The following is a 15413-nucleotide window of genomic DNA, read 5'->3' on the forward strand; positions in this document are numbered from 1 at the left end:
TGTTTCTCTCTCCACCATCAGAGTGCTGCGTGTCTACAGTACCCACACCAGGAAGAAGGCCTACTGCATCAGCAAGCTGAGCTCTGGATCAGAGGGAGAGGTCAGTGATGTCACCGCTGTTTATGTACTGATTGAGTCCTACGCTTACTTATTACTTGTACTAAACCGTGTAGACTTTTTTTTCCCATGTTGCCAAGAATGCAGACATTCAAGTTGCTTTGCTTAAATTTTTTCTGAGATTCATGCGGTTCTTGTTATCAGATTTTAGTATTGTGGAATTCTCCTGCACATATGCCTTGTTTGAGTTGTTATCGACCTGATGGCCAATACCAGTATCTAGGGGTGTAATGGTACCAGTATCTATGGGTGTAATGGTACCAGTATGACTAGGGGTGTAACGGTATAGGCCATAAGGTGAAGGCTGTATCATTTCATCTCGTTCCCACCTCGGCGGACTACACAATTTTCACTCTGGGCTAAAGATCTATTGGTGTAGATTTAGGAATAAAAAGTTCTCTATTTAGAATCCACCCGGTTTTGCGCAATCATAATTTTAAAGTCGGGACTAGATCTTTCCTCGAGAACGGATACTTGGTCACCGCATAGTAGGGCTCGGCGATATGGCCAAAAATGATATCACAATAACGATATGATAATGTTATCATATCGTAATTCCTCTAATAGTAACCCCGGCTTGTATTTGTTTCAACTGTAGCGGGTACCAGGCTTGTATTAGGAGGAGGCCTGTATAAGAGGGAGGCCTATATTTCAAATTTTCAAACGCATCATAATGAATAAATCAACATTTTGTGTCAGTTTGAACCCAGTAAAATGTACTGGGTTCATTTATTGAAACCAAGTACTGTATGAAATAGTAAACAGTGCAATTACAGGTGGTCACTGGTCATTTCAACGTTTTCAAAGTGAAATCAAGTAACTAGCTCAGTATGCAGCTCAGTATATTAGTAACCCGGCTTGTATTAGGAGGCCGGCTTATAATTGCTTAGCTCAAGAGCGCACCCGGCCATTAATAGAGACCCGGCTTGTATTTGAGACCCGGTTACTATTAGAGGGATTACGGTAAGTATATAATTTTTTAAATTTTTTTTATTTAATTGTCGTTGCCGCCATCTTTAGTGTTGCAGCCCCTCACACTCCAGTTCTCAGGCTGCAGCTGGTTTGAAAGCGAAAGTAAACAGGCTTCTCTGCTGGCTGTAGCTCCAGGGGAGTTGAATAGTTCTGGCTCTGCTAGTTTCTTTTCTATCTTTTGGCGCTTTTTTGGTGGACAAACCACTGCACATGTGCACCGTGACTCGCGACTGGAGACTAGCTCTGCTAGCACACATAGCCTACTGTGTACAGACGGTTTCAAATTGTATTTTAAATTATAGCGGTCGGGTGGCGTAGCGGAGATTGCGCTCGTCACCAATGCAAGAGGCTGCGCTCTCGACTCCCGGAGTCAGCATTGCCCTGCGGCTTGGGCCGGTCGTCATACTAACTCGTTTGGCTGAGTTAGGGGGAGGGAAGTCGTGGGTGGTAATCTGGCGTTGTGGACAGCAACGCCTACAGGTCAGGTCTGGGCGCCTGCTCAGTGAAAGGCAGGAAATGGTGAAGGCAGGGTGACCTCCCACTCGTTACGCTTCACCAATGAGAGTCCTCGCTGCCAGGTGAAAAAAGAGCCACTGGCTGTCTCCACATGTCGGAGGAAGCATGTGGTGGACTTCAGGGTTCCCTTGTACCGACCAGTAGGAGGAACATTCGCACAACAACCGGGCGGAGAAAAAGAGGATTACATTTTTTTTTATTTATTTTTTTTTATTAACACTTTGGCTGCCATGGGTTAAATTCATTATCAACCGTAGGTTGCCGGCTCTATTTGTCTATAGAGAAAGTCCCCTTCTTTGCAGGGCTATAACTTTTTAAATTCTATTGCTACATTGCCATTATTAGGGCCCATTCAAAGTCCTATATGTATTGTTCACTGTGTAGCAACGTTAAACTTTTTCATTCACATATTCATAGTAAAGTATGGTCTAATGCAGGGGTTCCCAAACTTTTCAGGCCGGGGCCCAGAAAATAAGGCGTCAGAGAGCCGCGGCCCAATGCACATCGTCTGGCTTTTTTTTTTCTTTTTTTTTGCCAGGCGACCGATTTTTTAAGCCAAATATCACTTCAATCCTATTAAGTTAGTTCAAGTTAGTTATTCATTTATATGTGCTATTTATGAGAGGGCTAACTTGTTGCAAAATAATAATGATAATAATAATAGCCTCATTAAAATACTATTGTTGCTTCGGTTGTTTTCAGCGTTTTATGTGCATAATCTGTTATTTAGTTTGAAATGTTCGTTGAAATAAGTAGATTTTTCGTTTTTGTTTATTTATTAAGTTAATATAAAACCATATAGTCACATTTTAGAATACAATAGAATAGAATTTTAGAATACAACTAGAAACACTGTCCTGGCCTGCTTCTAAGTTCAGTGGCCTGACAATTTTTTTTTTATTTTTTTTTTTTAATCATCTCGCGGCCCACCTGTGGCTGCTCGCGGCCCACCTTTGGGTCGCGACCCCGACTTTGGGAACCACTGGTCTAATGTATAAGTATGTTTTCATCTCTTTCTGCAGCTTTCTCCAGAACGTAATCTATAGCCCCAAATGCATTATATTGATGATGCAATACAGTTTTATGGCAATCAGCGCGATATAAAAAATTCCAACTAGACGTACTTCTAGAAGTTACTACACATCATCTGATGTTGACCGGATGGGCTAGGGGGCGTTTATAATTCCGTGGGCAGCGTTATACCAATCATCTAATGTGGGTCAAATGTTGATCATAGCAGTTAGTATCGAAGACGGTAATTTTACACGCTAAAACTCACCCCAGTCTCCGCGCGCCGTTGGGCGATCATCGTAGAGTAGAAATTTTATCATTATGGGATGTAGATTTACCCGGTCCATTTCCAGCTTGTATAATGGTATATACGTCCAAATCATGTTGTTTATCGAGTTATTGGCAATCGATCGCTATGTAGTGTGTCGAGATCGAGCCTCGGGACCTATAGCGAGTGCCCGGAAGTAATACGGGCGACCAGCACAACCTCTACGGCACTTCCTGTTAAGCGATTGCGCCGATCGGCCACCAGATGGCGCTCCTGAACCGCCAGAGAGCTCAGTGGGTCCTCCTGGTGGATCTCAGGCCAGCGGAGGGGAAATATGAATCCGGTCCCAGATTTTTGAAATATTGATATCAAAGACGCTGTAAAGTGTCTTCGGCAACTTGAGCATGGCCGGGAATGACGTGTTTAAACGTTTCCCGGCACCCAAAGTGTTAATATATATATATATATATATTTTTTTTTAGATTTTTTTTTGGCGTTTTATCGCTTTATTTCTACTGGGCAGGCCAGTAGTGAGAGACGGAGGAGGAATGGGAGACAAGAGTGGGGGGAAGACATTCGGCAAATAACGACGGGTTCGACTCCGGCCGTGTCGCGGCTGAGCGCGCTATGTGGTTCGCCACTGGGGCGCCCTATAATTGTATTTTATATTAGAAAGCAAACTAATGGGACAAGAGAAAAATAAATCTCAATTTGGTCAGTATTGTCATTTGGACAAGCAAAGCCATTACTTTGCAGGCAAGAAAGAGAAGTCTGTCCACTGTCTCTGGTTTTAAAACTGCCCTGTTGCAGGTCACAAAAAAATATATAATTTTTTTTAACACTATGATCGCCGGGGACGAGTTAAGACGTCATTCCGAGCCATGCTCATTCTGCCGAAGACGCCGTAACTCGTCTTTGATGTCAATATTTCAAAAATCTGTCATCGAAATCATATTTCCTTTCCGGAGCCCTGAGACACACTGGTGATCTCCTCTCAACTCTCTAGCGGTTCAAGAGCGCCATCTGGTGGCCGATCGGCAGATTGCCAACCGGATATTATATGTGATGATGGCGCCGCCCCGACCGGCTGCCTCTCTGTTCGCTCCGTCGAGACTGTGTTTACTTTTGTTAATATTTATAGTTTTTAGAGTTTTGTGCGTACCAACTGTTGGTGCATTTAATGTATATGACCGTCAGTCACTCATAGACATTGGATTACGGGAAACTTACCAACTGGATTACTCGCTGGATCAGCTTTCCGAACCACATCAATGGCCTGAAGAAATTCTCCGGAGATTAGGACCAGACCCTTTGTTCCCAGAGCCCAGGAAAAGACGACGAGGAAAGAGGGCTGGGATCCGAAACAGGCTGAGATCCAGACGCCACCGTACACCACTTCCCAGTATATTGCTAGCCAATGTACAATCAATAGACAATAAACTGGATGACATCCGAGCAAGGATTCAATATCAAAGAGACGTTAGGGACTGCAATGTCCTTTGCTTCACCGAAACATGGCTCACACCGGAGGTTCCAGATCACGCAATTCAACCAGCGGATCACTTCTTTATCCATCGAAAGGATCGGACATCATCAGAGTCCGGTAAACAACGTGGAGGAGGTATTGCCTTCATGTTTAACAAAAATTGGAGTGATCCAACGAACGTGAAGGAATTATCCAACCACTGCTCCCCAGAACTGGAATATATAACCATCAAGTGTCGTCCTTTCTTCCTCCCGAGGGAGTTAACGGCGATCGTCCTGGTCGGAGTGTATATTCCACCGCAAGCCAGCAACAAGGTTGCGCTCTCCAGACTACACGACGAGGTAAATAGAATACAAGTGGCTAACGTTAACGCCGCCATTTTAGTACTGGGAGATTTCAATAGCGCCAATCTGAGAAAGGTATTGCCCGACTTCTATCAGCATGTGACTTGCAACACCAGAGGCGGTAACATCCTAGATCACTGTTACACGCAATTTAAAGGTGGCTACAAGGCTCATTCTGATAGTGGCTTTGGCAAGTCAGATCACGCATCCATTTTCCTTTCACCAAAGTACAGACAGAGAATTAAAAGTACTCCCGTAGTCTCGCGAGAGGTGCAGAAATGGGATCTGACGTCAGAAGAGACGATCCGGTCAGTGTTTCACCACACAGACTGGATTGTGTTCCGCGACACAGATAACATTAATGCCTACACGGAGACAGTGCTGGACTATGTCTGTACTAGGGTGAAAGAAACAATCCCCACTACCAAAATGAAAGTTTACCCAAATCAAAAACCCTGGGTAGACAAATCCGTCCGTGAAGCTCTGAGAGAGCGCACCAAAGCATACAATGACGGCCTAGTGGCAGGCAACATGAATGACCACAAGGTGGCGCGACACAACGTAAGGAGGACAGTGTCAGAGGCCAAACGGCGCTACAGGGATAAAATTGAACTCCAGTTTGAACAAGCTGACTCTAGAGCTATGTGGCAGGGGCTCAAAACGATGACAGACTACAAAGGCGCCTCCCTCAAACTGAACAGTGACATCTCCTTAGCAAACGACCTCAATACCTTCTATGCGAGGTTTGATGCTGGTAATAACAACACCAGCTCACAGGCCTCGGCAATGGGGGGGGGGGGGGGGGGTCGGCTGCTGATGGAGGCGCAGTGTTCAGGGTAACAGAGCATGAGGTGAGGCGGACCTTTAAAAAAGTGAATATCAGGAAGGCAGCAGGTCCGGACGGCATCCCCGGCCGCGTCCTAAAAGTCTGTGCCGACCAACTGGCCCCAGTATTCACTGACATATTTAACCTGTCCTTAGAACAGGCTGTCATCCCCACCTGCCTGAAGAAGTCCACTATTATCCCTGTACCCAAAAAATCCAAGCCTGCTTGCCTCAACGACTACCATAGCCATGAAGTGCTTTGAGAAGCTAGTAAAGGGCTACATCTGCTCCTCCCTCCCCATCAACATGGACCCCCTGCAATTTGCATACCGCCCCAACAGGTCCACGGAGGACGCCATATCCCATGTGCTGCACACAGCAGCATCACACCTGGACAAGAGGCAGGGGAACTATGTGAGAATGCTATTCATCGACTACAGCTCGGCATTCAATACCATAGTCCCCTCCATACTCATAGCCAAGCTCAGGGACCTGGGCTTGGGCTATGACCTCTGCCAGTGGGTCTTGGACTTCCTGACTGGCAGACCCCAGGTGGTGAGAGCAGGCAACTGCACCTCCTCATCCATCACCCTCAACATAGGGGCCCCCCAGGGCTGTGTTCTGAGTCCCCTCCTCTACTCCCTGTACACACACGACTGTGTGGCTCAGCGGAGTAGCAATACAATCGTCAAATTTGCTGACGACACAGTGGTGGTGGGCCTGATCTCTGCCAACGACGAGAGGGCCTACCTGGAAGAGGTCAAGGTCCTGGCGGGATGGTGCCAGGAAAACAGCCTCTCCCTGAACGTCAGCAAAACAAAGGAGATGATTGTGGACTTCAGGAGGTCGGGGGTCAAGGACTACAGCCCCCTCAGCATCGACGGGGCACCGGTTGAGAGAGTCAACAGCTTCAAGTACCTCGGAGCCTACATATCCGAGGACTTGACATGGACCACACACATTAACAGTGGTGAAGAAGGCACGACAACGCCTCTACTTCCTCAGGCGCCTAAGGAAGTTCCAAGTCAGCCAGAAGATCCTTAAGAACTTCTACTCATGTACAATAGAGAGCATCTTGACCGGCAACATCACCTCCTGGTTTGGGAATAGCACTGCAAAAGACCAAAGCAGACTACAAAGAGTGACACGTTCAGCCGAACGCACAATTGGAGGGGGGCTCCCCACCCTCCAGAACATTTACTACAAGCGTTGCAAGGGCAAGGCTAAGAGAATCATTAAAGACTCCAGTCACCCGAACAACTGCCTCTTCGAACTGCTGCGGTCAGGCAAGCGATACAGTAGTCTCAAGGCGAGCACAGAAAGACTCAGAAGTAGCTTCTATCCCCAGGCCATCAGGCTGCTAAACGAACAATGAATGAACACTACACAACAACAACCACCAAACGCACATAGCACACACATCCACACGCACACACTCACTTTAAACAAACACACTGTAGCACCCACTCCACACACTTTATAGCACACACCCACTTTAAACAAACACACTGTAGCACCCACTCCCCACACTTTATATTTATGGATGAAGGATTGCACTACAACTCGTACACCTTACTGTAAATTGTACCTAAAATTGTACCTCATCCCATTTCTGCTTTGCACTAGATAGTACTGTACATTAGTACACTGCATAGTATTGTGTATTGTATATTATATGGTAACTCAGAACATTGTACATATGTCTATACCGAACACTGTGACCTCATTTTCTTCTTCTAAATTCATGCTATATTATGTTATTATGTTATTTGATACTATCTTGTCTAGCACAGTCTCTGGAGCGTAACAGTAAGAAGCATTTTGTATGAAAGTATTCTGTACTTCTGTATGACAACTATTAAAGAACTTGAACTTGAACTTGAACTTGATATTAACCTTTGAACCGGTAGTACTCATCCATATGTGGTCCGGCCACTCGCTATAGCTCCCGCGACTCCATCTTGAAACACTGGATAATAGATTGCTCGCCCTAACTCAATAAACAACGTTATTTGGACGTATATACTATTATACAACCTGGAAATGGATCGGGCATTTCTACATCCCATAATAGAAAAAAATCCGTTCCACGCTCATCTGCCAGCGGCGCGAGGAAGCCACGGTAAGATTCAGCGTTATTTTCGAACGTTTTCTATACTAACTGATCTGATGAACATATGACCCACTCTGGATGAATCATCTAACGCTGCCCACGGAATTATAAACGATCCCCCGCCCATCCGGTCAACATCAGATGATGCGTAGAAACTTCTAGAAGTACGTGCAGTACCGATACCGGAGTCTTATGACGAGCACAGAAAGACTCAGAAGGAGCTTCTATCCCCAGGCCATCAGGCTGCTAAACGAACAATAATCGCTAAACGAACAATAATCACTATGCAACAACCATCAAATGCACACAGCACACACACCCACACGCACACACACACTCACTCAAACAAACAACACACTGCAGCACCCACTCTCCACACTTTAGATCACACAAACACACTTACACTTTATATTTATTGATAAAGGATTTGCACTACAACTCGTACACCTACTGTGAATTGTACCTAAACTGCACCTCGTCCATTTATGCCTTGCACTATATAGTATTGTATATTAGTACACTGCACAGTATTGTATATTGTATGGTAACTACGTCTACGAACATTGTACATATGTCTAAACTGAACACTGTGACCTCTTTTTTTTCTTCTAATTTTTACTATGTTTTTATTTCATACTTATCTTGTCATGCACAGTCTCTGGAGCGCAACAGTAAGAAGCATTTTGTACAAAAGTATTCTGTACTTCTGTATGACAACTATTAAAGAAACTTGAAACTTGAAACAGTTGACATTTTTTATCTCGCACAGATTCCTACCAAACTGTATTTGATCATCAATATAATGCATTTGGGGCTATAAATCACGTTCTGAAGAAAGCTGCAGAAAACGATAAAAACATACTTATACTTTAGACCATATTTTAGTATGAATATGTGAATGAAAAAGTTTAACGTTGCTACACCCTGAACAATACATATAGGACATTGAATGGGCCATAATAATGGCAGTTTAGCAATAGAATTTAAAAAGTTATAGCCCTGCAAAGAAGGGGAACTTCTCCATAGACAAATAGAGCTGGCGAGGGATGGTAAATTATGAATTTAACCCATGGCGATTAAAGTGTTAATTATCGATCGATATCGATTATTAAAATATATCGCGATAATTATCGTTATCGTTTTATCGCCCAGCCCTAACGCATAGTTTTATTTGATGTATTGGTGCGAGTTCGTCACGTATCTTGTGCTCGACCAATAGCACCTCTCTTTGTTGCCAAGTTACAGACCACAAGAAATTTGTGTAAACAGTAATGTGACGTAAGCATGTCATCCACGGAGTACATCTCGACGAAAATGGACAAAAAACACGCTCTAACGTTCGCAAAATAGGTTTCTAAACAATGTTATATGCATATACGCTACTTGCTATAGGCAAGCGATTGGATACAGCTGAGAAACGAACCACAACGTACGTGTTATTAATAGAGCTGTCAGTTTATCGCTTTAATTAGATAAATTAATTACACAGCAAATTATCGCGTTATGAAAATTAACTCAAAATTAATTACAAAAGAAACGTTTTTTTTTTTTTTTTTTTTTTTTTTTTTTATATTTTTTTTGTATCTCATTCATTCCATAAGAATGTAGAATACACATTTACAGATTTCTTTTTTTAATATGGTCCATTTGCATGTTCTTGGTATTTGATTCTAGGGACATCTATGAATCTCAGGGAATGTATTCCCAGTGTCAGAAATACTGTGGGCTAGATCCACAAAGAATGGATTGCACAGTGCAAGTTGCACCCTTACTTACAATTCATTATGAATTGAAAATGGGGGACCCTGATGTAAACAAGACGAAAGTCTTTCTCTGATCTGCATCCCCTTAACAATTGTGTGTATTGAGCCGTACTGTATACCCATTCTGCAATCTGTTAATAACATTTTCATTCAATCACTCAATCTGCGCTGTGATTGATTGAATGAAAATTTTATTTTGAGTAAATTGTAATGAACCAAATGAGAATATCAATATTTTTTTTGTTATCTTTGACTGTGAATAACACCATGCTCAAATTGACCAGACCTGAAAAATCTAAGCAAATTAATAGATGGAAGATGATTAAACAGAAGGTTTTGTAGATACAGTACTGAATTCTGCCATCCGGACACATGCAATTTGAAATATGATTATATAATATAGAATATCAGGCATAAAATGGTTATGCGATTAAAATGCGATTAATTAGATTAATTAATTACAAATCCTGTAATTAATTAGATACATTTTTTTAATCGCCTGACAGCACTAGTTATTAACCATACATTTAAATCATATCCCCTTCTCTCTACACCAACAACACAGCATTGCACACGCTGTGAAAACGTCTCGAATGTTTCAAAAATCACACCGATGCATGATGTCCTGTCGGGGAAATTATTCGATAAACCTCCATAAACACACAATCCGTGATGCATGCACAACATTTGTATCAAAAACACTTTACCTTCGGGCGGTCAGGTGGCGTAGCGGAGATTGTGCTCGTCACCAATGCAAGAGGCTGCGGTCTCGACTCCCGGAGAGTCAGCATTGCCTTGGCTTGGTAGGCGAGTCAATATATGATTTAACCCCAAAAAAATTTATACAAACGGTTTTTCAATGGATTCTGGTAGTATTGGGCGTGCTAAATAACATACTAAAAGTCGACCAAAATCGACCCCTCCGAAAGCCGTCATTTCCAAGATGGCGTCCCAGATGGCGCCGGGGCGATTAAAATGGCTATATCTCAAATTAAGAAAATGGTGCAAAGGATTTCTCAACTGATTCTGGTACCTCTGGGCATGCTCACTAACATACTAAAAATCTAGGAAAATACACCTTCCAGAAAGGCTTCATTTTCAAGATGGGGTCCAAAATTGCGGCTGGCCAAGCTTAAAATGGCTATATGTCAATATAATATAGGGAAATACACCTTCCGAAGAGGCTTAATTTTCAAAATGGTGTCCAAAATGACGACTGGGAGCTTAGAATGCCTGTATCTCAAATGGGAAAACATTTCTAAAGGATTTATAAACTGATTCTGGCACCTCTATACATTAATAACGAGCAAAATATCTAGCTAAATATATCTGCTAGGAATGCATCATTTGCATCATCAAAATGGCTGCCTGTAGCTTATTTTGGCTAAAATAAAAATTGGTTATTATATTCAACCTAGAAAGCTGGCTTTGGTGTTGAACACAAAATAAATGACCCACTTATTGTGGTCTTTAGGCCTACTCATCATCATCTTCAGGATCCTCTGGGAGAAACTTGTTATGTGGATTGTCACATTCATGAAGTTGACATGGTCCACAGACAGTAGTACAAGGTAGTCCATATTTTCTGCATGAGCAGCGAAGTGTCTTGCAGGCAGTGGTACAGTTACAATGAATGACCTTCAAGAGACTGTCTGGAGCAGCATTCATTGTTGACATGAGTGGGACAAATCTATTGTCCTGCAGGTTCCAGCCCCAGTCTAGAGCATCTATACCATCATCTGTTCCCATCCAGACCATGACCTGGTAGTATGCTCTACGACAGTGGAATTTGGTAGCAGATTCAGTTGGTGGTAGACGTTCAGGCGTTACCGTTGATGAAGCTGAGACAACCTTCTTGCTGAAAATGTTATATCTCATTTTTGCAAGCGAATCTGTGCACTTTCCACCAAAAAAGACAGCCATTGCTTGGCACCCAAGGTCATCGATCACATCTGTTGTCTGGTTTGGTACAGTGAATGCATTGGCACAAGCCTGAAGGATAGGATCCCCTTTTACAAGTTTTTGGAATGCTGTCTTTTTGCCAACTCCGAAGATCCGGGAAGTTGTGTCACAGCCAGTCACAGCATGGATGAACAGCAACTGAGAACACACATCCTGTCCGAGTACTTCTTTCAAATGGTTTATGGCGTACACTTTAAAACTACCATCAGCTTTCGACTTGTCTGATCTGAAATAAAGGCCCTTGCTATCTCTCTGTGCATAGTAAAGAAGTAAGACGAGGAGATCAGTATCTTCTCCAATCAGCGTTGTGGTGTGAAGAAGAGATGATCCCACTGCGGCCCTTACTATGTCTACATCAGCATCTCCAAGTGAATTGACCACAGTGCAATCCCGTTCTTTCAGTTCATCACTTATCATGTGGATCAGTTTCTGTTTATTCAGATCTCTTGACAGGAACTCCTCCTTCTTACCTGAGAACTCTGTCTCAGCAGTGAAGTTGACAATAGGATGAATATTGTTTCCTCTTCTTTGATGTGTGTTGTCTTTAATGGATGGCCCATCCTCATAGCCATCAAACACAATGGTTGTAGCTGAGCCATAATGTTGGATGGTGAAGTCTGCATATGACTGTGCAATTTTACCATAGCTTTGTCCGTGCTTCCATTGTATTCGGTGAAGGAGTGAACCACCATCAAGAACATAATGCTCCGTTTCTGGTACAGAATCTAGGATTGCATCACAGATCGCGTGCGCTAGTTGTGGTTTATCAGCTTTGCGGAAGATGTTTCCGGCTTCAAAGAGGGCAGGAGGGAAAGGACTGAGTTCGTAACGCATAACCTCCTCCAATGACAGCTCTCCAGTTTGGGAGACAATAAGGAAACGTTGAAAAAGAAGTGCAGAATCAATGATTCGATCAGGAGCAACCTTGATAGACGATTTTTGTCCAAGGGTTATGGCTTTATCCTTTCTACTAAATGAAAATGTGAATGCCGGCTGTCCGATCATTTTGTGCATGATGTTGCGTCCAACAGAGTCATAATCATGCACGTTCACTCCATCCTCAGCGACAACACCTGTAACAACATTCCTTAAAGAAGAGTCTGGAGAGAAAGGTGAACATATAGCAAGTTTTGAAGTGATCTTCTCCAGGTCAGCAGCATCCCTTTTCATCCTTGCCTCTGTTGAATCCTTGTGCTGTTCTGATGTTGTGTATGTCTGGTTTGAGAACTCCTGCATTGCGGTGTTATACTCTGATGTTATGCCCTTTGACATTGTCCAAAGGGATCTCTGATTGTCGGTCATTCCACTTCCATGTGTCATCCCTCCTGTAGTCTTCAATGACCTCATCAATGTTGTTTCGATTACAAGATCTGAGCTGAGGCCTGCCCATGATTGGCTGCTGCGACGGATAACATGAAAACCCTTTTCAAATTGTCTGAAGACATCTGGGTGGTTGATGTGAAGCTGACTCATCTCTTGGACATAAAAGTGTGCCGATTTAATTGTAATGCCCAGCCGCAGCGAATATCGGCATGCATTCAGAAACAGCGCGTAGGTGCAAAAGCCAGGAATCTGTGCGATCTGCTGTTATCAGTGACCTAGCAACTTCTAACATGTGTTGGTAATTTAGCCACAACTGACTAGTTTTGGATCTAGCACACAGTTCCATCTTCCTTTTTCCCAGCTCTTCATTTATTGTAATGAGGGTCTCTGATGTGAACACTGTTTCCAATGGCATTTCACCCTTAACTATTGAGGTATACATTGCTTCAGACTGTTCAACCATTGCTGCAAATTCATGACCATCATCTACCATTTCTGATATTATCATGCGGTTAAGACATTTGTCAACCAGAAGATGGCCACGGAATGCTCTCTGAACTGATTTGCCTGTCATCATATGGGCTACTGAGTTCTCCCCATAGACTACCCCTAGAATGTCCTTAAGTCCTGTACCGTCCATCAGTGTACCAATTGCTCCTAGCAAATTCATAAATGTGTGAAATCCTCCTAGGAGCAGGACAAAGGACTTGAGGTGACTGCACTGTGGTGAATCTAGGATTATCTCTGCTGCTTTCCAATATAGGGGTTGGTCAAATGTAACTACTGGGGCAAGGTGGTGTTTGGATGCCAGACCACAAATGAACTCCAGTGTTGACAGAATGCATGTTTTGTCTCCGGAGTACATGTCTATCATTGGTAAGTATCTCACTGAAGACTGCCCTGGATGTTCATCTCCCTTATGAATAATGTGCATCATCCCCTGCCAACCAGGTGCAGGCTGTTTGAAATTGAACGATAACTGCCAAAGCAGATCAACCATCTTGTTACATTCTGCGAGTCTTGGAAGTTCTTTAAATGTGGTGTCTCTGCAAAAGTGTTTGGCAAAGTGATAATCTATTATCACAACTTTTGACCTCTGCACAAGATTCAGTTCATTAATTCTGAACCTCGGAATCCTTTGGTCTGTCTTCTGTCCTGGTGTCAAGGCAGCTATCATGCCCATCCCATGAAATGTCCCTTTCCCATCAATTGTTAGAATATTATGATCTACATTGTCTGCAGCAAATAAGACGGTCGTGTTCAACACATCAATATCCTTACCAAGCATGTTTGGTGCAGTACAATTTGCAGCATTCATTTCAAACCTCTGCAGTTCAGAATAGGAAGAGCAGAATCCCATCTTATTCAGCATATCTACAATGAACCGAGACCGGTTTAAGTGGTGCATTTGCACTGCTAGGCCAATTTGCAAAGGGGCAAGGACAGCTCGTGGTCGGACTGCCTGTATGATTGCGTGGCCAATACTAGCAATTTTCTGCTCTGTCCCTTTACCGACAAACAAAGCTTTTAACACAATGTGGAGTGATTGTGGAATATAATCAAGGGCATTCTGTAGTTTTAGTGTCTCTGTAGTCGGGTACTCATTAACAGGTGGAACATTAGTCATTATGTCACTTTTTATGAGTTTTGCAGCTGTTTCAAGTAAGTGTCTCTTCTCAGACTCTTCATCACTGTTTTGTTTTGTGTTGTTATAGTAGGATCTGAGTGTCTGATGTTTTCTCTCTTATTGTAACAATACAATCCAAGCCATCTCCTTCTGCAATAAATATGCTATTTGCATATCGTTGCATCAGCAATGTTTTTAGGTATTGATTACTATATGGGATGGAATCGGCCTTAGACAAATACTCTTGCATTTTACACCTAAGTGCAGAAACGGTCAGCTGTCCATCATCATTCGTTTCAAAGTAAGCACACATTTTTGAGAAGGCTTGTTCTTGGTCCTCATTCTTTGGCCTTCCAGACTTTCTCCGCTTTGGATTACAATCAGGCTGAAATTCCATGGGAACATCACGGTCACACCGGAAATGTGTGCTACAAGCATTATGATACACACAGTCTGCAGCATGTAGATCACTATTATAGTATTCAATTCTACCTTTGACTTTGAATGACCACTCATCATATCGTTTATCACAGCTTTGCAATATAGACTTTGCAAAGTTGTCTGTTTTCATGTAACTGTAGTCGGCACGTCCTTCATGAACATTTGTGCCGCAGAAAAGGCAATCAGTTTGGCTATTGAATAGAGCTTCAGACTGCCTAGTACTAGTCCTTTTATTAGTGGTACTTGATTCACCGCTCTGTTTCCTCTGTAAATGTAAATCAATATCTGGGCTATGTATGTACATTTTGCGGCATTCTGAATGTACTTTCATGCCAGCAGTCACATGAACAGTGTCACCTCTTTTAACACTAGCTTTATTGATCCCATCAGCACCTTTCTGACGAATCTCAACAAAATCACTTCCATCTTCCAATTTACAAATGGGACAGATCTGGGCACTGAATTCACTCATCACTTTAGAAATCAGATAATGGTCAAAAAGAAGGCTTCAACTATGCTAGCTTGAGAGCTGAGAGTGCAAACACCTCTGTCAAAGACTAGAATGAAACTGGGGCTTAAATAACACTGCCAGGTCAGACACGCCCAGGCATGCCCAAACACAGGACTAGGTCAGAAAAGAAAGAA

The 15413-nt window shown here is 42.9% G+C and overlaps 1 protein-coding gene across 2 annotated transcripts in view; it reads left to right on the plus strand.

Moving 5' to 3' along the window:
- Positions 1 to 15413, plus strand: part of chaf1b (chromatin assembly factor 1, subunit B) — a 109963-nt gene that overhangs the window by 43641 nt on the left and 50909 nt on the right. For both annotated transcript variants that reach the window (XM_084319780.1, XM_084319781.1), the window contains exon 7: positions 22 to 100. In XM_084319780.1, the coding sequence (XP_084175906.1) occupies positions 22 to 100 (79 nt within the window). The remainder of the gene's footprint in view (positions 1 to 21; positions 101 to 15413) is intronic.

This window comes from Notolepis coatsorum (assembly GCF_963971535.1).
Source record: "Notolepis coatsorum genome assembly, chromosome: 8".
Classification (NCBI taxonomy): domain Eukaryota; kingdom Metazoa; phylum Chordata; class Actinopteri; order Aulopiformes; family Paralepididae; genus Notolepis; species Notolepis coatsorum.